The 24,273-nt window shown below is 40.3% G+C and overlaps 1 protein-coding gene across 6 annotated transcripts in view; it reads left to right on the top strand.

Moving 5' to 3' along the window:
* GRM5 (glutamate metabotropic receptor 5) overlaps window positions 1-24,273 on the top strand; it is a 327,880-nt gene that overhangs the window by 291,984 nt on the left and 11,623 nt on the right. For 4 of the 6 annotated variants that reach the window (XM_037889517.2, XM_043528671.1, XM_043528673.1 and 1 more), the window contains exons 8-9: window positions 1,383-2,322; window positions 18,040-18,135. In XM_037889517.2, the coding sequence (XP_037745445.1) occupies window positions 1,383-2,322; window positions 18,040-18,135 (1,036 nt within the window). Of the gene's footprint in view, window positions 1-1,382; window positions 2,323-18,039; window positions 18,136-19,795; window positions 19,958-24,273 lie in introns of all 6 variants that reach the window. The other 2 variants (XM_043528685.1, XM_037889525.2) reach the window with 2 other exon arrangements.

The raw sequence follows: 24,273 nt of genomic DNA, 5'->3' as shown, positions 1-24,273 counted from the left end.
TTTGAGCTTAATTTGATTCCTTACTGGCTGAAACTAAATTCATATAAACACTAGACCAAAATGCAAGTGTCCATGAGAAGGCTTTGCACTGATTTAACTCAACTGGTTTCTAAACCTGTCTAGTCAACTCAGTGCCATTTGTCTTGCGAAGACAAGGCCTTACTTGCAAAATGTCTCATGAGGATGAAGGGAGGCAGAGGTGAAAGTAAGCCAGTACGGTCTGGTACGGCGTACTGGCAAGAGCTGGTCGCTGTGCCGGACCGGACCGGCTTCCTCAGGCTGGCGCTTTAAAGGGCTCAGGGCTCCCTGCAGTGGCCGGAGCCCCGGGCCCTTTAAATCGCTGCCCGAGCCCCACTGCTGGAGCCCCGGGGTAGTGGTGGCAGGGCTCCGGTGGTGATTTAAAGGGCCCACAGCTCCGCTGGGGTAGCAGCAGCTGGAGCCCTGGGCCCTTTAAATCTCCCCGGGGCTCCCAGCTGCCTCTGCAGCTGGGAGCTCCGGGAGTGATTTAAAGGCCCATGGCTCCCAGCCAGAGCCCCAGGGCCTTTAAATCTTGATTTAAAGGCCCTGCCTCTTCCAGTTGAGGCCACACCTCTTTCAGTTGAGGCCACGCCCCCGCTCAGGACTCTGGCATACTGGTAAGTCCTTTAAGTTACTTTCACCCCGAAGGGAGGATACAATGACGTAGAGAGTGATTGCTATCAGGCCCCCCGCTACACCCCAGCCGTGCATTCTGAGCCCATAGAACACCCAAGAAGAGGAGCAGAAAAGGGGGTAACAGTGCTGTCCTTCCATGCCCCCTGAGAGACAAAGCAAGATCCCTGGCATCTCTGTTCCCATAGATGGAGGCAACAATACGGTCCACAGAACATAGCATACCTGGTCGTGCTGAAGATGTGGTGCCTCACTGAGGTGTATATTACTACAGAGTAACTACATTCAATTTCATGTAATACGACTGTGAAAATGGCTGATAAATTATTATAATTACACATAAAAAGCCAAAATACACAGCATGACTATAGGTGGCCTGCTCAAAAGCTCTCCAGTTGGCCTAACTCTCTGAAGTCAGTTGAAGTAGGCCAGTGCTAAATGCTTTTGCAATTCGCGCTCCAAATGTCTGCTTGTACTGGCCTTTTTTAGAAGATGTCCCCACGGGCTCAAAATAAGATGCTCTACGTTACTAAGATAACATAACACTGAAAAATGTCTCACATGCCATCCTAGCAATGTCATCTAAACAATTAGTCCTTTGCCATTCTGTACACATACGCCTCTGAAAAGTTATGGAAAGACTGAAATTAGATAAAATTAGCAAGAAGAAACTGCAGTTATACAAATCTGACTCTGTATATTTCCATTTGCCACTTTTTCTTTTACAACAGGTTGTGATCTCATCCCAGTCCAGTACCTCAGATGGGGCGATCCTGAACCAATAGCAGCGGTTGTTTTTTCCTGTCTGGGTCTACTGGCCACCCTGTTTGTTACCGCTGTATTCATCATGTACCGCGATACCCCAGTTGTCAAGTCATCCAGCCGAGAACTCTGCTACATTATTCTCGCTGGCATCTGCTTGGGTTACTTGTGTACTTTCTGTCTCATTGCAAAGCCCCAACGGATTTATTGTTACCTTCAAAGAATTGGCATCGGTCTGTCCCCAGCTATGAGTTACTCTGCCCTAGTAACTAAAACCAATCGCATTGCAAGAATTCTAGCTGGCAGCAAGAAGAAAATCTGTACAAAGAAACCTAGGTTCATGAGTGCCTGTGCCCAGCTGGTTATTGCATTTATATTAATATGTATACAGTTAGGCATAATTGTTGCCCTTTTCATAATGGAGCCACCAGATATAATGCATGATTATCCAAGTATCCGAGAGGTCTACTTGATTTGTAACACCACCAACTTGGGTGTCGTAACGCCCCTTGGATACAATGGATTATTAATTTTAAGTTGCACCTTTTATGCATTTAAGACCAGAAATGTCCCGGCTAATTTCAATGAAGCAAAGTATATCGCCTTTACAATGTATACCACCTGTATCATTTGGCTGGCCTTTGTGCCCATATATTTTGGTAGCAACTACAAGATAATCACCATGTGTTTTTCTGTAAGCCTGAGTGCCACTGTGGCCCTCGGCTGCATGTTTGTGCCAAAGGTGTACATCATCCTCGCTAAGCCAGAAAGGAATGTACGCAGCGCGTTCACCACGTCGACCGTGGTCCGCATGCATGTAGGGGATGGAAAGTCATCTTCAGCTGCAAGCCGCTCAAGTAGCCTGGTCAACCTATGGAAAAGAAGGGGATCGTCTGGTGAAACTCTAAGGTAAATTTTGCGAATATGGGAGTGTTTGGAGCAATTATGGTCTTCTGAGTGTGGAATAATACTAGTGGAAGGAGAAATAGGAGCCAATTTAATTTACTTCACCTCTGCACTGGGATGTATTTCACCTAGGATGGGCAGATATGGGCTCCTGTGTTATCTCAGTTTCATGGTAGGTCTGTTTCAGGCAAAAGGCTGCCTATGGGTGAAGACCATTTAGAGTAGCAAACCAAATATAAGCAAGCATAATTACTAGGTTGAAAGCATCAGCTGAGTCAACTGCATATGTGTTAAAGAGAGGGAAATAAGATCGTAACCCCCCTCCCCCCAAGAAATATAAGTTATTGCCTTTTCCTGAACGTGTTCATTCAAAATCTCTTTCACTCTGGTGAAAGTCATAGCCACTAACATACTGTATTTATATCTAGTCACAACCGTAAGACAACAGAATTGCTGCTAAAGCTACATAATCAGAGGTGAAGCTATCAATATAAATTGGGTCATTAATGGCAACTCTTGAGCCTCCAGGGATTTATTTCATGTGACTATTCTACCTCTTCTCTACCATTCTCTTATTTTCCTTTCTCTTATACTCTCTTCCAATCTTTACTCTTTTGCCCTCATCTACCTTCTCTCCTTTCTCCTGAGATCCTTCTCTTTTTCCATCCTCTCAATCTCCTCAATTCCTGCTGTCAATAGGTTACACTCTTGCAACCATACTTTGTCCTGCCATTGACCAAGTAGTACTTCCCAATGAAGCATTTGCCCTTAATGGTCATCAAGAAAAGATGCATATTCAGGGCACAAGAATTTGCAGGTGAACAGCAGAAGCAGAAGCCCATCTTTAGGAGGAGATACAGTCTAGCCTGGAGATAGAATAGGGAAGGTTCACTTACTTCTTTTGGTCCCTACCTCTTGTGGCATGGTTGCAATGGGGCTGATTTCAGCTGGCTAAATGCTGCTATGTGGGAAAAGACCTGGCTAGGTACAGGTGCAGAAAACATACCTTTTCATTACTTTGCTATGTTTGCATTGCACTGAAATTACAGAGGGACAAATTCCATTCCACATTGAAATAAATGGGAGCCAGGGCATGCATTTTAGGGCTTATGAATCGGATGCCTTCACATATGCAGCGCCAATGGCTGTTGAAATCAGTGGGAGTTTGCTTCCATATGCTGCTTCATGCACAGGTAGTAATCAGGGTCAAGTGCACACTTGTACCTGTTGGAAGGAGGTGCAGCCTTTGCCAGAGGCTTAGTTATTACAGTGTACTCTGCGAGGTGACTGCTTAAGACCACTCTGAAATTTCCACTAATGCAGACGGTGCTTGTCAGTATAGGCTTAAAGAAAGAAATATGTTACACGGGCACACTGTGATCAACACTCGCTTCCAGTTCATTTCCAGGTGCAATTTAAGATGTGAGTTTTAAATGAGTTGAAACATGGGTACTTCCGATAGAGGTTCTCTCCATGAATACCTGGGCAGTTGAGATCATCCGAAGTGCTCAAGCTAACAGCTCCATGGTTTGTCTGTAAGGGGTTGGAAGCAAATGTTCTCCATGAAAGAGCCTCAGCTGTGGAATATTCTTCCTGCTTTGGATCATTAGAGTCCAAATGTGTTCAACTGCAGGTCAGGCTGCAAGGCCTATTTGCTTGCCCAGGATTTTTCTAAGTAGCAGGGAGTGGCAGTTGGTTTGGTTTGGTGGAAGCTTTTCGTTTTAGGGGAGATCCAGGTGGAAAAGTTTGTTGGACACTGACCTGAAATTACTGTTGTGTTTTTAACAGTTGATACACATGTGCCCTGAGCATTGAGTTCTAAAAAAAAACAAACAATAAACCAGTAATTTGTTCTTCTTTATTGTTACTATTTTGCTGGTAGTGAGCTTGGCTCTATACAGCACTCAGAATGCAATGTACATATATACAAGAAGCATATGCCCCCAAACTATCAGATTGACCTATCTGTTTGGTAGGGTAGAAATTAACAGCAAGTCCATTTAATCTGAATTCTAGGGGGAAATAGTTCCTTTATTTGTGAGGAGCATGGATAAATGACTCCTAAAATGTATGAAAACAGACCCTCAGGTGATCCCAACTAGAATAGCTCCATTGAGCTCAACAGAGCTATGCCAATTTACAGCAACTGAGAATCTGACCATGAATTAAAAAGATCCATTAATCCATCAAAAACTTTCTGTGGGTCAGGCCTTTTTTATACTTTTTGGGTTTGCATTTTAAATAGTAACATTAAATTCATAGGGTAAATTTAAGATTCCACTCCTGAGTCTACCGAGATCTGATGTCATCTCCAAGGTGGAACAGAAAAGCTTTCTCAACTTTAATTCTGCCCACTATACTATATGACCACCATTTTATTTAATGGTCAAACACTTCTCAATAATAATATGGTGTATAAAGTAACATATTTCAGAGAATAAATCAGTACTATGCTCAACTATTTATTTGGAACCTATTCAAGTCAACACTAAAGTACTTGCAATCAAAGAAAATATGCACCAGAACTATACAACATATTTAAATAGCATAGAGGGGTTTTATTTAAATAGGGAGTGAGTCATTGTTGAGTTTTTAAGGAAACATGCTATTTAAGTCACCAGTGCATGGAAGGGCCCCTATCATTAACATTTTGCTTCTTGACACTAATTTATACCACAGTGTAGCGTTCCATCAAATTATTGTCAAACAGATAATGCCATGGCTCCATTCAAAGCTTTCACGTCAGCTGCAAAATGACAGATAAAGAGACTGCTCTTGCCTAAATAAAGTAGTACATCTGTTAGAATCCTAAATGACTTTTTTCATAAGGTGCTGTTCAATTCAAAAACTCAGAAATACTATGGCTATATGCTGAAATGAGCATTCAAATGCTGAAATATGTAGAGAGTGCGCCTTACAAAAATATTCATTACCCAATGAAATGAAATTCACGTTGTGAATTTAATGCAAGCTCTTCTGATTTTGCAAAATCCACCCAAATACATTCTCTCCTCAATTAAAAGAAAAGATCATGTATCAAATCAATGCACAACATTAATTGAAGCAAATCCACAAAGTATTATGTACTAGATATCATAGCCAGAATCAAAGACGCACAGCCTACTTACCTTTCATCTCATCTTATTTCTCCATTTCCAGAGTGCTTAGTCACCATAGTATCTAGGGGTCGAGAGATGGGCAAATTGGTTGGGAAAAAAATGAATACCCTATTCACTCGCAAAGCCTCTGTGATTTTTAGCACAAAATATCAACCAACCATTTTTTTAAGATTCTAAAATATTTGGGTGAAGTGTCTCATCCTCATTTTTCATGGACTTCCATGCCCAAGCCTGGATGAAACCACATAATGTTTCCACAAAATCTGCTCTTGTAGCATTCCTAGCTGGGACTAGAAGCAAAAGGTTTGGAATATATCTACTATTGCACAGAGATTGGAAGTGATGTTCCAATGGTTCTATCTAACTTCTTAGGTCTGAAAGTTTATTCAGCAGTACATTTGTGTCTATATTGGCCTATCCCTTAAAATGTGCATTCCCAAAAGCACACAGGCACGTTTCCTTATGCCCAGCTTATGCTCACAAATACCAGGATAGGTGTGCATCCATCCAAGACCTCCTCCTTAGCTCAGGCCTGGGCCATCACTTGCTCATTCATTTTCCTTTTGAAGGGTGATTTTTTAGCTCTCGCTGTCCCCAGAGCTGGGGAGGTCTCAAATGCTCCTTGCCAGTTGCCCCCACTTAGTCCCCCCACACCCAGATCCACTTTTTTAAAAAATGGTGGGAGGTAAGGGTAATCATCTTATGATTTCTGCAACCTTTTCAGGCAGCTGCTGCTGTCCTAACTGGCCACACCCTCTGTGATGATGTAGGAGCCCACTTAGGTGGAAATGCCATCAGCAGTCACACAAGAGACAGGGTCAATTGGGAGCATCAAATGTACACAAAAGTGACAAGCAAATCAAGATTGGCCACTTACTCTTGGTGACACTGAGTGTTATGGAAAGTGAGGGTCCATTTTAAAAAAAGCGTGAGCCATACTGTAAAGCCAGTTGTAGAGATAGTTACATAGCAGGAGTATGTACATAGAATGATACATAGTAGTCACTCAACAGTAGCTGACTAAGTAGATGGTCAACTGACCATGTGTTTCAATTCTTCAGCACTTGAAACTCTTCACCCATCCAGATCTGAACAGCAAGATAGAGCCTGTGAACAGAGAAGGATTCCAATTAATTTCTGCTTCCACAGAAAACTTGCAGAGTCCATTAGCATTAAACTTTAATAACAAAGTGTGGTAATGATATCTGGTATTACTAAAACTTCATTAGCACATTGCTTAGATTTGTAGATTCATGCATACTAAGTCCCAAAGGGACCATTGTGATCGTCTAGTCTGATCTCGTGTACAACGCAGGTGATAGCACTTCCCCAAATTAATCCCTCTTTGAACTGGAGCATATCATTAGAAAAAACTTGATTTAAAAATTGCCAGTGATAGACAATCAACCATAGCCCTGAGAAAGTTGTTCTAATGGTTAATTATTTTCCCTGTTAACAATGTGCACCTTATTTCCAGTCTGAATTTGTCTAGCTTCATCTTCCAGGCACTTGATCTTATCATACCTTTGTCTGGGGTTAATGTTAGGGTAACAGGACTACAGTTACTCTGGTCATCCCATTTACCCCTTGTAAGTATTGGCACAACATTAGTTTCTTCCCATCGTCTGGAACTTCCCCAGTGTTCCAAGACTTCTTGAAAATAAACATTATTGGTTGAGAGAGCTCTCAGCCAGCTCTTTCACTGCTCTTGGATGCAAGTTACCCAGACTTTCTAATTTTTAAAATGTCTAGTTTTATTAGCTGCTGTTTAACATCCCTTCTGAGTTCCTGGTGGAATGAAAAGTTCATTATGCAGTATTTCTTAAAGGATTAAAATTAAACTGCAGTTCTCAAAGAAATTAATAAAGTATATTTTGTGATGTTTTATCCTGATCTTTTATTATATTTGTTCACTATTTGTGAATTCACAAAATTCAGTAATTCACTATGGGACTCCCAATAATTGGTGTGAATTAGCGAGATTCTTCTGATGCAAATTAATTGTGCAGTATTTTGAGAGTATTATTCATGAGTGTGATTAGTTGTTGTTTGTATTTCACTCTGGAGATTTACAGCATTACAACTAGAGACTCTTTAAATGTGTTTGTCTTTGCTGCAGTACCCTCAGCAAAACCAGTGCATCACAATGAAGAAATCAGTCCTCTTTTCCACATCTGCTGAGACAAAGCAACTCTTTTAAGAGACTCCACTGTCATATAAGAGTGAATTGTTGCTATTATTTGTTATTTAGAAGACTCTGGAGAGTGCCCTGAGTTTCCAGCCATTGGGAAACCAGCCCATTCAAGTCAAGTATTTGTCATTGAATCCTGGCATTATACCAACCTGCTGTAGGACAGAGTCTACTATAAGCAATATTTTAGCCATTCATATAGTCCAGGTAGCAGATTTTGAGTGGTTGGAGGACAAGTCCATGAACCAGTGGACGGACTCTGAGACATGGACTTCAAGCTGTTGGGTCAGGTGCTGTCAGTATGCAAATTCACCAGCAATGCAATGCCAGTGATGAGCCCGAGAGAGATTCAAATTCTATGTACCTTACTGAGATGAAAATCCTAAGGGAACTAAAAGGATTTTTACCTGATATGGAACTGTTTAGTCGAGGAAAGAAGACAAGGCCATGCTGTGAAGAACACAAGCCAGAATGATGCAGCAGGAGAAGATAGCTGATCCTTGCTGAAAACTGGGCCTTGTTGTTTGATGGCAGGCACTTGTTTTCCATATCCCCACTAAGTAAGAAGTTTGTCGTTAGAGTCGGCTACACCTTATTCTGTCAGAACACAGGGCATTTATTAGTACCAATGCCAATTTGCAAAGACACAGTTCCTGTTTTGATTAATCAGAGGTGTAGACAAGTTCTTGAACACGTGTATAATTCTTTCTCAAGACCCAATTACTTGAGGCATCTTTTTTGTCTACCGGTGTTTTACGTCAGCGCATAGTCTTTAAGAATCAAGATCACATCCATTACAACCAAAAGGCTGAGCAAATCTTAGAGGTCTGTTGGACTGAAGAGACTGATGAGTTAATAGGTACATCAGATGGCAAGACAAATAGATAAATACAGAGAAGATCTTAGAAGAGCACTTCTTACGCGTAGAAATAACAGGCTTTGGAATTTTATAGATTAGTTGTTTACAGTTCTTACCAATTGTTGTAGTTCTGCTCAGACTGGTGTTCTGGCCCAAACAGAGAGATATTAAGAAGGTGTCATTTCACTGTGTTAAGATCAGTTAGAAGGATGGCTCCAGAGCTGCTTGTAATGACCTCTCCCTATTTTGGATCACCATTTATACTGACTACGCACACCAAAAGGGTTGTATGCTGTACGCATTTAGAAACAGAACAGGCTTGAAAGGTGACTGTATATATTAGGTGAACATTGCAAAATGCTGAAAAGAAATGTGATTATTCATATTCAGACAAGGGCTTTCTGACTTTTAGAATGTGGATAATGAGTAAATGTAAAGGAAACTTCTAGTGTGGTATATAAAATAATAAAATGATATACTAGTGACTATAAATAATTAAGAATAATAGTAAATCACTTTCAAAAACATTTGTCTTCAAATATTTTTAAAAGTCAGTCACAATTAAATGTTCTGTGTGTCTCTGCCACTTACTATGCTTCCCTGAAAAATTAAGAATGTACAATATCTATCGCACTGTAATTGCCACTGGTTTGAGTAGTGATTTTACTGCCCACTGACACAGTATGCTGTGATTGGCACACAAAGTATAGCCTTTAACAGACACACATTTGTGCTCATGAGAAGCAGTTTCTCTGTTAGGCGGTATGTGCAGTTTCTAGCGGTTAGATTTATCTTCAACTCCCTGTCAGTCACAGGACTGATGGCTCCATGAAACTCAGGCTGCATTTCCACCATGTATGGTGTTTGCCTCCATAGCTACTAGAACACCTGTGAGATGCGAATGGCATCTCTAATTAGTTGCATTCTGACATAGAGAATTTTAGCCGTCTTTCATAGCCTGCCTTTTCTTCTACTAATGATCAGAGGTTAGAAGCAGAAAGCCTTTCTGTAGGATCTGTCCTTGTGACTTAGGAGAAACCAGCCCTTCAGAGGTGACATACAAACAAACCCATCCCTTGACCCAGAAATGACTTGATGGTCCAGAGACAATACTCTTAGAGTAACTGTAACTGTTGAAGAGAAGTGAAGAACTATAATGGATCACAACCCCATATCTTAGCAGAGGCAAAGTATGACTTCACTGCCACTGTCAATGTAGTAAATATAATGGAAGTTGCTCAATAAAATTACTGCTTGAAAATGGAGAGGAGGATGCAAGAGATGCTAAGGATAATTTTTAGTGGAAGAGAAGTTTAAATTGTGCAAATGCTAATTGCACATATGTGATTGCAGAAGTTGCTTTTTGAACTACAGCATTCCCAAAAAGACTAGGGGCTAGATCCATATGTAGCGTAAACTTGTTTAGCTCAATGAACTTTAATGGAGCTGTCAGTTTACACAGCTGAGAGAACAATTTTGACAGAAGAAGGAAAAGAGTATGACTCTTCAAAGAAAACAGTCATCTTTTTGACTAGTTTGATTGCACTTACTAATTGCTCATTTTCCAAACAGATAATTTGGAGCTGTCCTAAATTCGTATACCACAAAAATTGAGATCTGGAAGTTGTTGAATGGTTTGAATCATTCAGTTCTGCATAGATAATTTACTCCAGTGTCTTTCTGGGCAAGTGTGATAATGTGATTAATTAAACTTCAAGGATTATAAAATAATTGAGGAACATTTTAGGAAACTCTCTGAAGGATATTAGGTCTGAATTATTTTGATGAATTACTGCTAAAGCACTCCATCTGTATAATGTATTGATCTTCTTGAATGCTCTGCTTACAATGAATTTTAATTTGTGTGCAATGCTAGAGTTGTTGTTTGGGGATTTTTTCTCAACTTAAAATTTAATTAAAACATTGTTGATAGATTGATATAAATTGTTTGGCTACATACACTGAGTTCACTTTCTGGAATTATTTTTGTTATTAAGATGGTATCCCCATAACTTTGCATTGAGCATCATAGCTGAGTTGTACAAATTAAATTATATACAAATTTCCTGCCAACTTTGAAACAGTGTATGTGCTAGCAGGTAAAAGAAAGTCTCTTCCTTATATCTTCAGGAAGGAAAAGAGGAAACAAAGAAGGTGGCCCCCTGCAGTATTACTCTTTAAAAAAAAATTGGATACTACTTTGCCTCATAACAGTGTCCTCTGTTTATCTAATTTTCCATCATTGCACTAACCCACAAATTCTACTGAGCTGCAAGTAATCCTATGAGGATGGCACTTGTGCATGAATGCTGGCCATAGATGCAAGTTGACAGCAATAGGTAGCTGTTGCCTGATGTACCTGAACTTCTCCAAACTAGTTTAGCACAATCTCTGGTTATTGGTATTAAAATGGCTACCCTTTAAAATCAGGCTTTACATCCATAAAACTTCTTCCCTCTTCCTACAGTTTTAGTTTGGGTACAGTTATATTTCTTTTATAGTCTGGTGATATGGTCCATATGGTATGTTGCCAACTGTTGAGGTTGGTTTACAGCACAAATAAGTTGACCAAAAGAATACATTGCTTTGCAGTGGTTTTTCTCCTGCTTGAGAAATTATTGCAATCTTATTTCTCCAAAATCCAAATCATGCAGTTGCAGAATCCTGAAACCAGATTAGGAAGGCTGAAAATTGAGTAAAGAAGTAGCAGATTAATAATACGTATAGAAAATAATTAAAAAAGAAAGAAAGCTGACTTGCTAGAAACATAGGATAGAGTTAAAACAGTGTTAATCAGAGAAGATCTTCCTTGCAGAGTAATTTACTGAATGCTGATCAACTGTTTTTGGTGATTTTTCCATCTGTAAATATTTTGGGATTCCAAACCACAAGACTCAAGTAGCTTGAAAATTTCCAGCGTGTTGTAATGTTTAACGCAAAGCCAGGATAAAGCATTGTGCACTGTTCATTTTTCCTTATTTATTACTAAAAGTAATGAGGTCTTAGTAATGAGACCCTCCACACACTGCATATATTGTTATATTTTTATGGGGAAGTGAGGTGAGAATACTGGCTTTGTGCATGGACTAGAGGGTATAAAATAGCAGGGTTCTACTATTACAGGGATTCTGTGGGTAGGATTTCTGAAGATCTATCTTTTCAATAGCACCCCTAGAGGAAGAAGATAAATTGGAGCACTATTCAGTCTGCACTGACAGTCTGCTCTTTCCATCTACCTGTGGAATCCTCAGAGCCTTTGTAGATCTCTACATCAAGAAAAGTCATTTTAATTCACCAGTTGCAATTACATATGGTTGCTTAATTATAATTGACTATAAAGAAAAAGATTACACCCTACATGGAAAAAAATAAATTATAAACTTGGCTTTAAAGTAATTCTGTTTGTCGAAATTGTGCCACTAAGCAATTGTGCTTGTATTCTGTTAAAATAACTCAACCCTGAAGTGTTCAACAGTATATAACTTATTTTAGGCATTGCAAAACTATTATAATATAAGGGAGTGAGACCATTTTAAGCCAGTCACTTCACGATGGTACAGTACGGAGACATGCCATCAGGGTATGCAAATTATTGCACTACTGAATTTCCAGAACTCTAGTGTGTTTTGTAGCTCAGTGTAGCAGATCAAGTGAATATATTAAACATTCTCCAGAGTTCTATCTTTACCAGTTTAAAACTATTCAGAACTCTCCATGCACGCAATGTTTGTTTCTTTTATCTAGAGTGAAGGGCAGAACTTATCCTGTTGCTGTGAAATGTAGAATCTTCATCATTTCCGAGTGTCAGGGCCAGATAGTATTGAAAAATATTATGTGTGTATGAGCTGACACTGTTAAAATGTATCACTGTCTGGGAAGGTGGAAGGCTTGGTTTTACCCAAGTTTCTAGGTAAATTCGAAGCACAAATAGATTAAAAAGCACCATTAAAAGCAACTCTGGCAACAAAATGACAGCATTTCATCAATGCCTAATTATGGACTTTAAATCCATGGATTAGTAACATTATAGACTACTTTGGCTCTTTCTTACATGACACTGGGAGTTTAGGGATTTAAACATAACATGCTTATAGTTTGATAAGAAATATACTCCATATGCAGAGAAAACCGGAATGAGGAAATCATTAATCCTGAAAATGTACGGAGAACAAACTGAGGGTCAGGTTCAGCAAAAGCACCTAAGTAGTAATTTTGTTTCATTGAAGTCAGTGGGACTTAAGTATGTGTATAAATGCTTTGCAGAATCAGCACCTGAAGGACACAAGCAGTCTTTTCAGGCCATATTAGCTCTGATTCTAAAGGCCAAATTTTGCCTTCTTTTCATATGGATACCAGAAAACCTGAAGCACATTGCCAGTGATTACCCATAGCCCTGGCTAACCTGAAAAATCCTGGAGAATCTGCTCTGCAACAAGAGTCATGGAGGGGCATGAAGGAGCTTGGCCAGTGAGCCAGGGAGCAATCGACATATTCACATGCTTCCCCAACATAGTCCCGACTCCTGTGCACAGCAAAAATGTAGTCATAATCCTAGAAGGAAACAAATTCATGAGAAGAGCTTTCTCCAAACTGTTTACAACCAGATTGTAATTGTACCAGCTGAGCTCAGAGGTCACATCATTTCCCCCATAACTAGAATGCCCTACTGCCACATGCTAAGAATATTTAAGCATTTGTCTAGACTAGAGTTTATGGCCCTGTTTAAACGTGAGTTAGCTGATTGCCAGTCAGCTCAAATTCACCAACACAACTGTCAATCTCAGCCTAGACACTTCGCAAACATTTGGACACAAAGGTATGTGATTTACCCTAGTGTGGAGTTAGGGTCTAGTTCAGAGGCTTATTCAAAATGTTCAGATCTTGGGAGTCTGCAAAACGTACCTGGAACTGTCATGAGAACCAGTGTTCTTGCTGCATTTTAGTATCTTACACTTCACCCTATCATGAAATGAAGAGGTGGGTGAAATTTTATTTTTAAACTTCAAATACAGATTTATCAAGCATTCCAGGAGTTTCAGAAAGCCTTGGTTTGGGTTCCGTTCTAGGAGTGGTCTACTGCAAGGCCGTTTGTGAAAAAAGGCATATTTTTAACCATTTTGCCCATTCCTAGAAATAATGGTCAGATTTGACTCCATTTTTTTCATTTTTCCTATTGAAATGGCACCTTTTCCATCCCTCCAGGCTTCAGTTTTATGAGGACATTACTGCTGCCTTGAGAAGGAAGAACGTTGTTGATCAGAGAGGCTGTGTTTCTCTATGATTAATCAGAGCCAAGCACACTGTTGGCATTCAATAAATAATAACAATAAAATACCTGCATGGTAGTGGAGGAGCCATTTAAAATGCAAGTGGAGAGAGATTTATATCAGTTCTCTAATCTCCTACCCCAGCAAATTATCCTTGCTTTGTGGTACATGAACAATGGGCTAAATTTTGCAGTCCCATTTAATCCTTATTCAGGCAATGGAATTCAGAGACTGATGATGAGAAGGATTTTGAGACGGGGAAACACTCTGACATGATCAGAGATTGGTTCTACTCTTTTTAGAGAGCATAAGAAAAAAACTAATGAATATTACAGAAAAGTAGATCAAGATCTTCTATTTACCCTTTCTCATAATACACAATAAAGAGAGAGCCCATGAAATGTAGAGGTAGCAAATTCAAAACTGACAAAAGGAGATAGTGTTTTACATAATCCTCAGTTAACCCGTTTAACTCATTGCATCAAGATATTAATAAAGCCAAGAGCTTAGCAAAATTCACAGATGTATTAGATATTTGTAGGGAGACCAAGAATATCCTAAGTCATTATATTAATCTTTTTTTAATTTTGGAAGGGATAGAAACCTTCATGCTTGATGGCATAATTCAACCTCTAATTACTGGGGGCCAGGAGGAAACTTTTCCTGCAGGCAGGTTACCCGATAACTGCCTACTGCAAAGTTTCTTGCACCTTCCTCTTAGTAATTGGTACTTCTATTCTGTTCTGTTCTATATAGGTTTTCATACTGTGCTCATAACCATAGTATCTGAGTGCCTTCCAGTAGTGCATTCAGCAATGTGACTACATGTCTGGCACGTGTTGTTCTCTCCTTCTCTCCCCAAAAGGTGAAACGTGTGCTAAGGAGAGTCTTGTGGTAGGGTATTAGTAGTAGTAGTAGTATTTATAAATATGCCTGTTGCTATGTGTTTATATTAGACAAAGCAAGGCCAGAAAATGTGTCCTGCACTTGGCCATTCTCAGTGCCAGAACTACATAGACCACTGGTCTGATCCATGATGGCAATTCCTAGATTCCTCTTGGCTTCCCAATGGCTCAATTATTGCTAGTCTTCAATGGGAGTTTTATCTGAGAGAGGACTGCAGAATTAGGCCATTGTTTTCTTACACCTGAACATCCTACTTAGTGTTTTCTATCTACTATCATGATGTAGCACACACATCAACAGCTCACACTATATTGTCATATTTTCTTTCAGCCTGCAAGCAAACTCTTTTCTCCATAATACTCTGCTGATCACCCATATAAAGTACAGATCACCTCTAAATTCCCTCTCTAGGGTCAATGGGAATTTTGTAAATGGAGCGAGTGCAGAAATGATCTGCACGATGGATTACTTTTGAAATTTCCTACTATTGATAGAATTGTATGGTGCATATCATTGTGTATAAAACACTCCTACCTCTGGATGCAGCTCACCCTTGTGCAGAAAACCAGCAGAAAACCTATATGCCCCATTTATGCCCACAAAATATAGCTTAAGTGGTACATAGCCCTTGTACTGGCCCTCTGCACAGGAGCAAATCTCTCCTACCCTTTTTGCTGAAGAGAGTCATCGTGATGTTCTATAGTTCAGGTGCTTCCATAAAAAAGAAGAAATCATCTTGTACACAAGTAGTTAAGTTGAACTTGGCTTGGCCTCACTCCACATGATTGTATTTAAAGTGCAAAATAACTTTTGCATAGAACTCGTTAATGGTAACTGAAAAAATATATTTGTAGGGGTTTTTGTTTTGTGCTTTGCTTTCAGATTTAATAATTTTTTTAAAAACCTTTGCATTTAACAACTAGGAAGAAAAACAAAATCTTTTTATAGTATTTCCAAATAAAGACAACATTGGGGCAAAATCAGGCCCCACATTCCCTGCCCTCCATTGGCACAGAAAACCCTATATCCTACAGAAGTTCATGCAAGCAAGCATGCAGGCTCTACAGAGGCCATGCAGAGAGACTCGCAGCCTTTATGTGCTCTTTGATGCTTTTCCTCCACTGTAACATGAAGAGGACTTTAGGGAGTAGGTTAGGGAGAGATCTGTTCAGGAGGTTCATAATGACATGAATACACTGGCAAAAATTAGTGTTGCATAAGCAACCATGGAGCAGATCCCTTCTTTCAAGTCTTTGAAGCAACCCTTGATCATATCAAGTCTCCTTTCACAGGTGTCATTGGGTCTCAAAAAGACTATAATCATTGGGATCCCCCAGCAGACTTTCCAAGATCCAGCATCCTGATTATCACATTTATAATGGGACCTGGGGGACAGAAAATTATCCTGTTTTCTTTATCTGGGCTACAAGTGTCCCAGCCTAGGTTTCTCACTATGACATCACTAATCAGGATTACTTATCTCTTTTCTTCTGGTGGCTACTTTTCACCATTCAGCCCATAGTCAGTAGTTCGACCTCTAACCTCCCTGCGTTGCTCTTTTTCTTCTCTATATAATCATCTATGCTACCTTCTGCTTTGCTTCCTTCTGCCTTGTGGAGAGCAGAGTATCTATTTTGGATACCCAGGTTAAATGTGTCTGTATTTCTCTCCTGCTTTTCCTATCCTCTTTCCTCCATGATGTCACATTCCTCCTCCTCTTATTTGCTCCTCTCTCTTCTGTGTGGTTCAAACTTTCTTTCTTTCTTTCTTTCTTTCTTTCTTTCTTTCTTTCTTTCTTTCTTTCTTTCTTTCTTTCTTTCTTTCTTTCTTGTTGTTCTCTTTGAGTTGAGGTTCCTGTGCAGCTGGAAGTACCTGTGTGATCCAATTTGACTCCCTTTTATATCTTTCAGTGATTTCATCGGCTGTTCAAGCCCCTCCACTTTTTCCTCCACTGTAGGAATCAACTTGCAATTCAGATGTATGTATCCTGCATGGTCTTCATTCATAATTGGGAGCACTGCGCATACAGCACAATGGGTTACTTTGGAGTCTTTGGTAGCAGTTTTTTAGAGCATTGTTGCTTCTTCCTTTAGGATGGTGCCTCACTTGTTAGAACCTTTAAATAACACAAGATTTTGCTACACTGAGAACATCCCACATGGCAGTCTCCAGCTCACTGCTACACTAACTTTTTGGCTGATCTATATTAATTCCTTCCTTTGCCACTCACTATGGCATGGTTTCCCTACCCAGCATTCACTGTAACTGTCAGTCAAAGTACTGCTCCCTTTTTGCTTGCCCTCAGATTGTTGCTGTCTTACTGCGGTGCTGGCTTTGGATTAGTCTTTTGCTACTTTCCCTCCGGTTAATAAATTGTCCACAAATTAGCTATCTGGTTATGTTAGTGATAATGTCATGTTAACAAGCATGTTAACTAACTGGCGTCAAACCAAACAGATTTGCTTTAAAGAATTTTGCTAAACATGAGAGATGCAGACCACGGCATCTGACAGTGGAATATCACAAACAACTGTTTAAAGAGAGGGGACTCAATTTTCAGTATGAGTATCTCTGTAGGTTTTCCAAATCCCAAATTCAGGCATTTAAATAGCTACTTGAACCCATACAACTAGAACTTGAGCAACTAGGGTGAAATTCACCACTGTGCAGACAGCCAGCATAAGACCTTTGCATGAAGTCCCACTGTCATTCTGTTTTGAGGACGTAAGTGGTGAACAGGCCTTGCACTAGTCTCCTGCATAGGAATGAATTAGACCCTTGAGTACCACTTGCTCACCCAAGTGTGGGCTATGGACATTCACTCATAGTGTTAAATTGTGCTCAAGGTGTATCCAAACAGGGGTCAGTGTTCAGGCTTCACAAATGGAGAGAATGAGTTAGATGCTGCAGAGATGCAGAGCTCAGTGGTTTAGGGAGGGATATTAAGCTAGGAATGAGAACTCAGGCCTTGTCCTTTGTGACCCAGGAGCAACTAGTTAACTTCTCTTTGCTCTTTAATTTCAAATTCTCTTTCCCTTAATCTTCCATTTGGTCTGTGCATCTGATTTACCTGGTACAAGTGAAACACTAGAGAGAAAAGGCTGGTTTGGTTTTAACTCTGCAGAATAACTCCGCTCCTGCTAGAGCAAAGAAAGTGCTTGAGCTCACCTCCTGTGCACTGCTGCTTGTGTTGAGCACGGGCCTGGGGGCCTTATGCAGCTTCTCCAGCACCCCTCCGGCAGGCTGGTGCAATAGCCACCGTTGCAATAGCAGCCTTCTCACGCGTGGCACTCTGCACAGCAGCTGTTGCACAGGGTGGCAGCCGAGCACACAAATCATTTCTTTCTGTTTGCTCCTGTTGTTGTCATGATTTGTTAGGTACAAAGGCAGGAGGCTGGCCCAGCACAAGTCGGAAATAGAGTGTTTCACCCCAAAAGGGAGTATGGGAAATGGTGGGAGAGCTACAATGAGCAGGTAAGCATACAGTGGAGTGGCCTGGGGGCCGTGTGATATGTCTGTGAGCAAGAGGAGCACTTCTGGGACAGTGCTGGCCCAGATCCTCTATCTGTAATGACTGTGCATCCCATATAGTATGTCCAAAAGAAAAAAGCTTGGCCACCCTTGGTTTACATGTTATGTTTGATCTGCAAAAATGCACCATGCTCATTTCGGTAATTGGAACCACTTGTCATTCATGATGTTGTCATAATATGGGGCTCTTGTCAAGAGAAACTTTCGACCCCTGGCCAGCCCATTAGAAGGTAACAATAAGCAATGGTAATACAGAGTCTAGCTGTCAAGTAAGCAAATTCTGAGTTCTATCTAAATGTGGGTCATACTTTATATAAAGGGTTACCTTAATAAATAGCTTCTAAAGGATTAATGAAGAGAGCTAGTTGGGAAAAAAATCGATGGAACAGTTTACTGTCAGAATTGAAATGTTTCGTGGGAATGTATTGATTACAACAAATTTTTTGACGGAAAAGCTTCACAATTATTCAAAATCAAAATGGAGCATGACTTAGTTGTTTAGTTTCATTTCAATGTTCTTGTTTTGTTTAATTCTGACTATTTCGCTTCATTTAGGTTTTCGCATTTCAGTACATTTCATTTTAACTTTTATATTAAATTTTACTATTATATTTCTATAATATGTTTAATATTATAAGTATATTCACTGTGAGTAATATTTTATAAGATATTATAATGTTTTGACATTAGTGAAATGAAACGTTTCAATGATTTTTTCCCCTATATTTCCCAATCAAAATGTTTCAAGATTTTTAATTTTCATCCCAGGTTGGGACAAAAACAAATACTGAAATGTTGGAATTTCCCATGGGATGGAAATTCCATTTTCCGACCACCTCTATTAACATATGATTAATATGATCAATGTGTTACAGGCGAGTGACATGTGTCATACATGGTTATAAGCATATCGGTAGAAGATGATTATAGATGATTATAAGCCATGATAATAAGCAACTTATTGACCTGTTAGATTCTATTGCAGTCTATAACAATTTGATTTACCACTTCTTAAAAGATGTATTTAACCCTTTATAAACAACTTAGAAATGTAACTTTAACATAATACATAACCACAGGGGTGAACAAAATGTACCTTTGGCTTTACTGATTTTTGTACCAGAGAGCCATCCTGTAATTGCAGGAAGGCCTTCCAAGATGCACACAGCATGATGTTCCCCTTGTGCTTAACAACGCTCACTCAAGCGCACAAGGCATGTGATTATAACAATGCACACTCTGGGGATCCTGGCTGCTTAAATAATGTCAGCACCATTCATTCACATGTGGTTGTTCGAAATTTATCTACACCTGCTGTTTGTTTGTCAACCTGTCTGTGTTCTGCACTCTGTTCTTTGGGGGTATTTTTAACTTCCATTTCCTGCAATTAGATTTGTTTTTTCCAGTTAGAGTCACTGAATAAGAGAGAACTGAAGAGGAAACAAGTGCATGTAAATGTAAAACAGTTGTATTTCATTGTACATAGTTTAGTTCCCCTTTTTACAAATACTTTACACATACATATATATAAACTACATGTATAAAACTATATATTATATATATATATATATATAAACTCTCCCTATATTTTATATCTTCACAGTGAAGAATCTATGTGCATTCCAGAGTATAATCCATCTGAGCCAAGTAGAGATGAGAAAGAGGTTCCTGTGAAAGATGATGCCCTAATAGTCAGAAAGACTGGAAACTTTATCAGTGTAATACTTCTATAGCAAGACTGTCATTCATAAGACCTACTCAAACAGTTAAGAATATTTGTTGTTTAACAGATATTAGATTTGTATTTTATGGCGGTGTTTTGTTGTCTCCAGCCATACTAGCCCAAGCTGTGGTTCTGTCAGCTCCCAGAAGCTAACTAGAGCTGGAACTGAATAGGATGGGAGACTTCCAAAGAAACCGTAGGTGCTGCAGAAAGCAGTGTAGGTGATGTTCTTCCTTTCCAGTAAGTATCAAACCCATATTTAGAGGCACAGGGATGCTTGAAGTCTTGAGGAAACATAGCAACAAGGCTTTGATTATTTTTGGATGATTAAAATACCCCATCAGATTTTTTTTTCACGACTGTAGGGGGTACTGACCAAATTATAGTTATGTCTTTTGGGTTTAAATCACACATTACACACGTCGTTTCAATTACACATTATTCACTTCGAAAAACTCTTGTGCAGTATTGCTACCGTATTCCAAACTAGATGTGGGTACAATTCTGAGGTGGACGAATTATGCTTATATTGGCATCCTGTAGTAGGGGTTGGGCTTCTTCAAGATGCAAAGCGCTATATAAATGTTAGCAGTTATTATTTTTGTGTTACTGTATGCAAGTTACGCTGTATGTAAGGGGAGTTAATCTGTTCTGAATCACATACAAGCATCTTTCGCCTACATCACATAAACATCAGCTATGAAATGGAATGTTTTATGAGGCTGTCAAAAAGTAGGAGTCTTGGTAGCATTGCTATGATTTAGAATTTAAATTACTGTCTTAATTAAATGAAACAAATAAGAAGCTGATTAATAATTCACAAGTGATTTTTCCAATGATGACATAAATCCCATGTGAATAAATGTCTCTGCAATAATATATCAGTCAAGCCATACACCCTAAATTACTTCCATGCTAGATACTCTGTGCAGACTGGAAATAATCAGACTGGAAAAATTCAAGACGAGTCTAGAGACTGAAAACAAAATCCAGATAGTGCTAAATCTTTCTCCCTGTTCTGCATGATGTGTGTGTGTGTGTGATTCTCATTTTAGAGAGATGAAATGGACTTTCTCCAGTTTTACTCCAAAAGATATTATAAGTGGTGTAATGTAAGGCCCATTAAAATCAAAGGAGAGACGGCCACCAATTTCCATGGGCTTTTTATCAGGCCTCAGCTAAGCAGGGATGAAGAACTGTAAAGAATACCTGGCTACTGTAGGAAGTGGAGCTGATGGTTCGACAGGTGGAACTCTTCTCTCTCTGAATCATACTGACTCGAGGTGATAGAGCATTGTGATGCTGCAAGTGCCATATTTCAGACAGAAAATAAAACACAGGTCCTGACCACTTGTGTTAATGAGCAGCCTCAGGCTGGCCTCTGTAAGTGAAGAAAAATGTTAACTCTGGGGTCCTGACCAATTTCCAGCTTGGGTAATTATATTAGTCCTACTAGAAATCACCCAGTAGTTTCAGTTAGATACCGTATACTTCACTTCCTGTCCTAAACAGCTATGTATTGTTAAAACAGCTGCTGTGATTTGCCTCTGTGGTTTGTATATCTATTTATAAGTTGCTTTGGGTTCCTTTGGAATGAAAATTGCTCTGTCAATGTTGGCTGAGATTTTCAAATCTGTTAAGTTATTTGGATACCCAGTTTCCATTAAAATTAGCAGGAACTGGATGTCCAAATCCCCCAGGCAGATATAAAAATCTCAGCCATCAGTTCTTATAGGAGGGACCCTAGAAGTGTGCAGAAGATTGTACAAGCTTGCCAGCATAGCAAAGAGTCTGACACTTCCTGGGGATACCCAGCATTGTGAGGCATCTTACTACCACCTGCCCTGAGCGTGAGGGAACCTTATCTGTGGCTGCTGTGGGTTGGTTCCCCAACTCCACCAGCCTTTGGCAACACAAGCACTGCCTTCCAGGCCTCCACAGGCCCTGCATTCTCTGTACAGGTCAGTGATAGGTCCTCTCCAACCATCCCTCCGGAACAGCCAGGTCCTGTTCCTCTGCACACTCTCAGAATTCACAGATCCGCTACACACCCACTTATCAGTTACACCTCAGTATCACTACTCCGCTCAACTTCATGTATCTAAGAGCTGTTACAGTACATTCAAGAAGAGGTTTATTTCACAAGAATAGAGACTTGAGAAGAAGTAAGTAGAAATAATGGTAACAAATAGTTACATATAAAATAAAATCATAATGTACTTTCTGGAGCCTAAACGGAACTAACCAGATATTTCCCTGAGCTAATGAAGTTAAGCTGACCCAAAGTTTTTACCATGGTTTTCAACCAGACAGGCTGTGACCCTTCTTTCATAAGACAGAACACGCTGGCAGTTCGTCTCCTCAGTGAAGGATAATTGGATGTCCCTTCGCAGTCTTAGGTATAGTTCCAACCATCCATTGTCTTGTAAACAGGGCTTCCTCCTGCTGGTTTATTTCTTTCTGTAACTTCCCCCTCTGGAAAAATTTCACAATCCCTTCCTTAGCATTTTGCTCGACGGTATATTGGCACCTATTGTGAACCATACAATACTCAATTTACATGTAGCCAGAAAGATAGATAAACATCTCTTGCCTATTTCTAGCCCCAAGTTGTTGGCCTTGAGAATCTATTTTTCCCGTATAGATACATAACTCCTTACATGTTATCTGTAAATACATGTTGCAATGATTATGAGGACCCATGTGACCCAGGCTTTCAACAGAGACCTTACATGGTGCTCTTTGGTGAATTAGTGTATAGATACCAGACCCAGGGTATCTCTGCTATGGTGTCTCTTCCACGAGGTCCCTGGGTCTTGAGGAACAATATGAACAAAGTTCCTTGTTCAGTGTTAGAAGAAAGCAACTCTTTTTTATTCTTTGCCATTGTCACGTGACAGATCTGCAGTCAAAGTGCAATGGGTGCACAGCTCCCCCAGGAACACAGGCTAGGACAAAATGGATGCTTGCTCTGTGTGATTCAGTGTTTATTTCCAGTCTGATTTGTTTGGTTACCTCTTATCTCTACAAAGCACACAGCATAGGAGTCTTTTAAGCTGTGTGGCTTGATGGATACGTCACTAGTGAGCTACTTATGCACAGTGGAATTACAGTGTCACTGGGGGAAATAATGACTTGCCTATTCATTCACTTTATTTGCTGTGTTTAATAAAGGTGGTCATTAAAATCCTAACCAGCCTAGATAGGATGTGTCTTTACACTTGCCACCACTGCTCTCCTGCTGATTGTTCAGAGGCAGCTGGAGCTGTCAATCAGGGTGAGCCCAGGAGTCCTGCCCACTAGTATCTTGCCAGAAATGTCTGCCTTTGCGGAGGTGGATAGATTGCTCCATTCAGACCTCTCCACTACTTCAGCCATGAAACACATTGTTCTTCCATCCTATTTTCCTTCTGTTGCTTTCCTCTTCCTCTCCTGCTACTCCCCCAATTACTGCTCTCTCCTCCTCCGCAGCTGGGGAAGCTCAGTGGGTGGGCAGCTCCAAATTGCAGCTGTGGCAGGGGACCACCCAGGTTCCAGGTACAGGGGCTCTCTTTTCCCCTCAGCTTCAGGCCCAGCCTGTGTCTTCAGCTTGCAGGTCCCACAGGCTGTTGGAATTTGATGAGGGGGACGCTACAGAACCGCCTCCTCAAAGCAGCACTCAGCAGGCAGCAGCAGCTGAAGAGAACAGGAGGCCTGGCACTGAGACAAAATGCACTCAGTCCGAGACTGATCCCAACAGCAGGTCAGCTGATGCAAAGTAAGATCACCAGCAGTAAAACCAGGCTCATCCACCTGCCAACGAGCACACGCGATTAAGGAGGGCAGGTGAGTAATGCCAGTAGATGACATCAGAGGTGCTCCTCCTCTTTCCTGTGCCCCATGACCTCTCCCTCCTCAAAGGTACTGTTTTGAATATGGCTGTAACACACACAAGCAGGCCTCATCCCTACACTTCAGGGAACCCTGCTCAAAAGTGTGGTTTGAGCCTCGCTAAAAAAAGTAAAGGGAGCCTTAAAAGAGGCATATCAGATGAGCAGTGAAAGGGCTTACCTGCTTACTCCCACTGTACGACTTGTGTGGGTCTTCCTTCAAAAGCGATCCCGAGCATTCCGACGCTTCATACAATCTAAGGAGGGGAAAAAAAAGAATTTCCTGATCTCTTCTTCCCCTGGACTTCCACACTTTCTTGGGAAGACCTTTGCCTCAGAGAAGAGGGACTCCTTGAGTCTGATTCAGAGAAATATAAAGCAGGATCCAGGGCACATTTCTGCCCAACCCTGTATAATAGAGTAATTCAGACCAAGGGTAAAGCTGATAGATAGCAACCCACCAAAGCCATCCACACCGATATTCCAAAG

Source organism: Chelonia mydas, chromosome 1 (assembly GCF_015237465.2).
Source record: "Chelonia mydas isolate rCheMyd1 chromosome 1, rCheMyd1.pri.v2, whole genome shotgun sequence".
NCBI lineage: Eukaryota > Metazoa > Chordata > Testudines > Cheloniidae > Chelonia > Chelonia mydas.
Note: the sequence above shows the minus strand (reverse complement) of the source record. Positions and strands in the feature narration are given on the sequence as shown.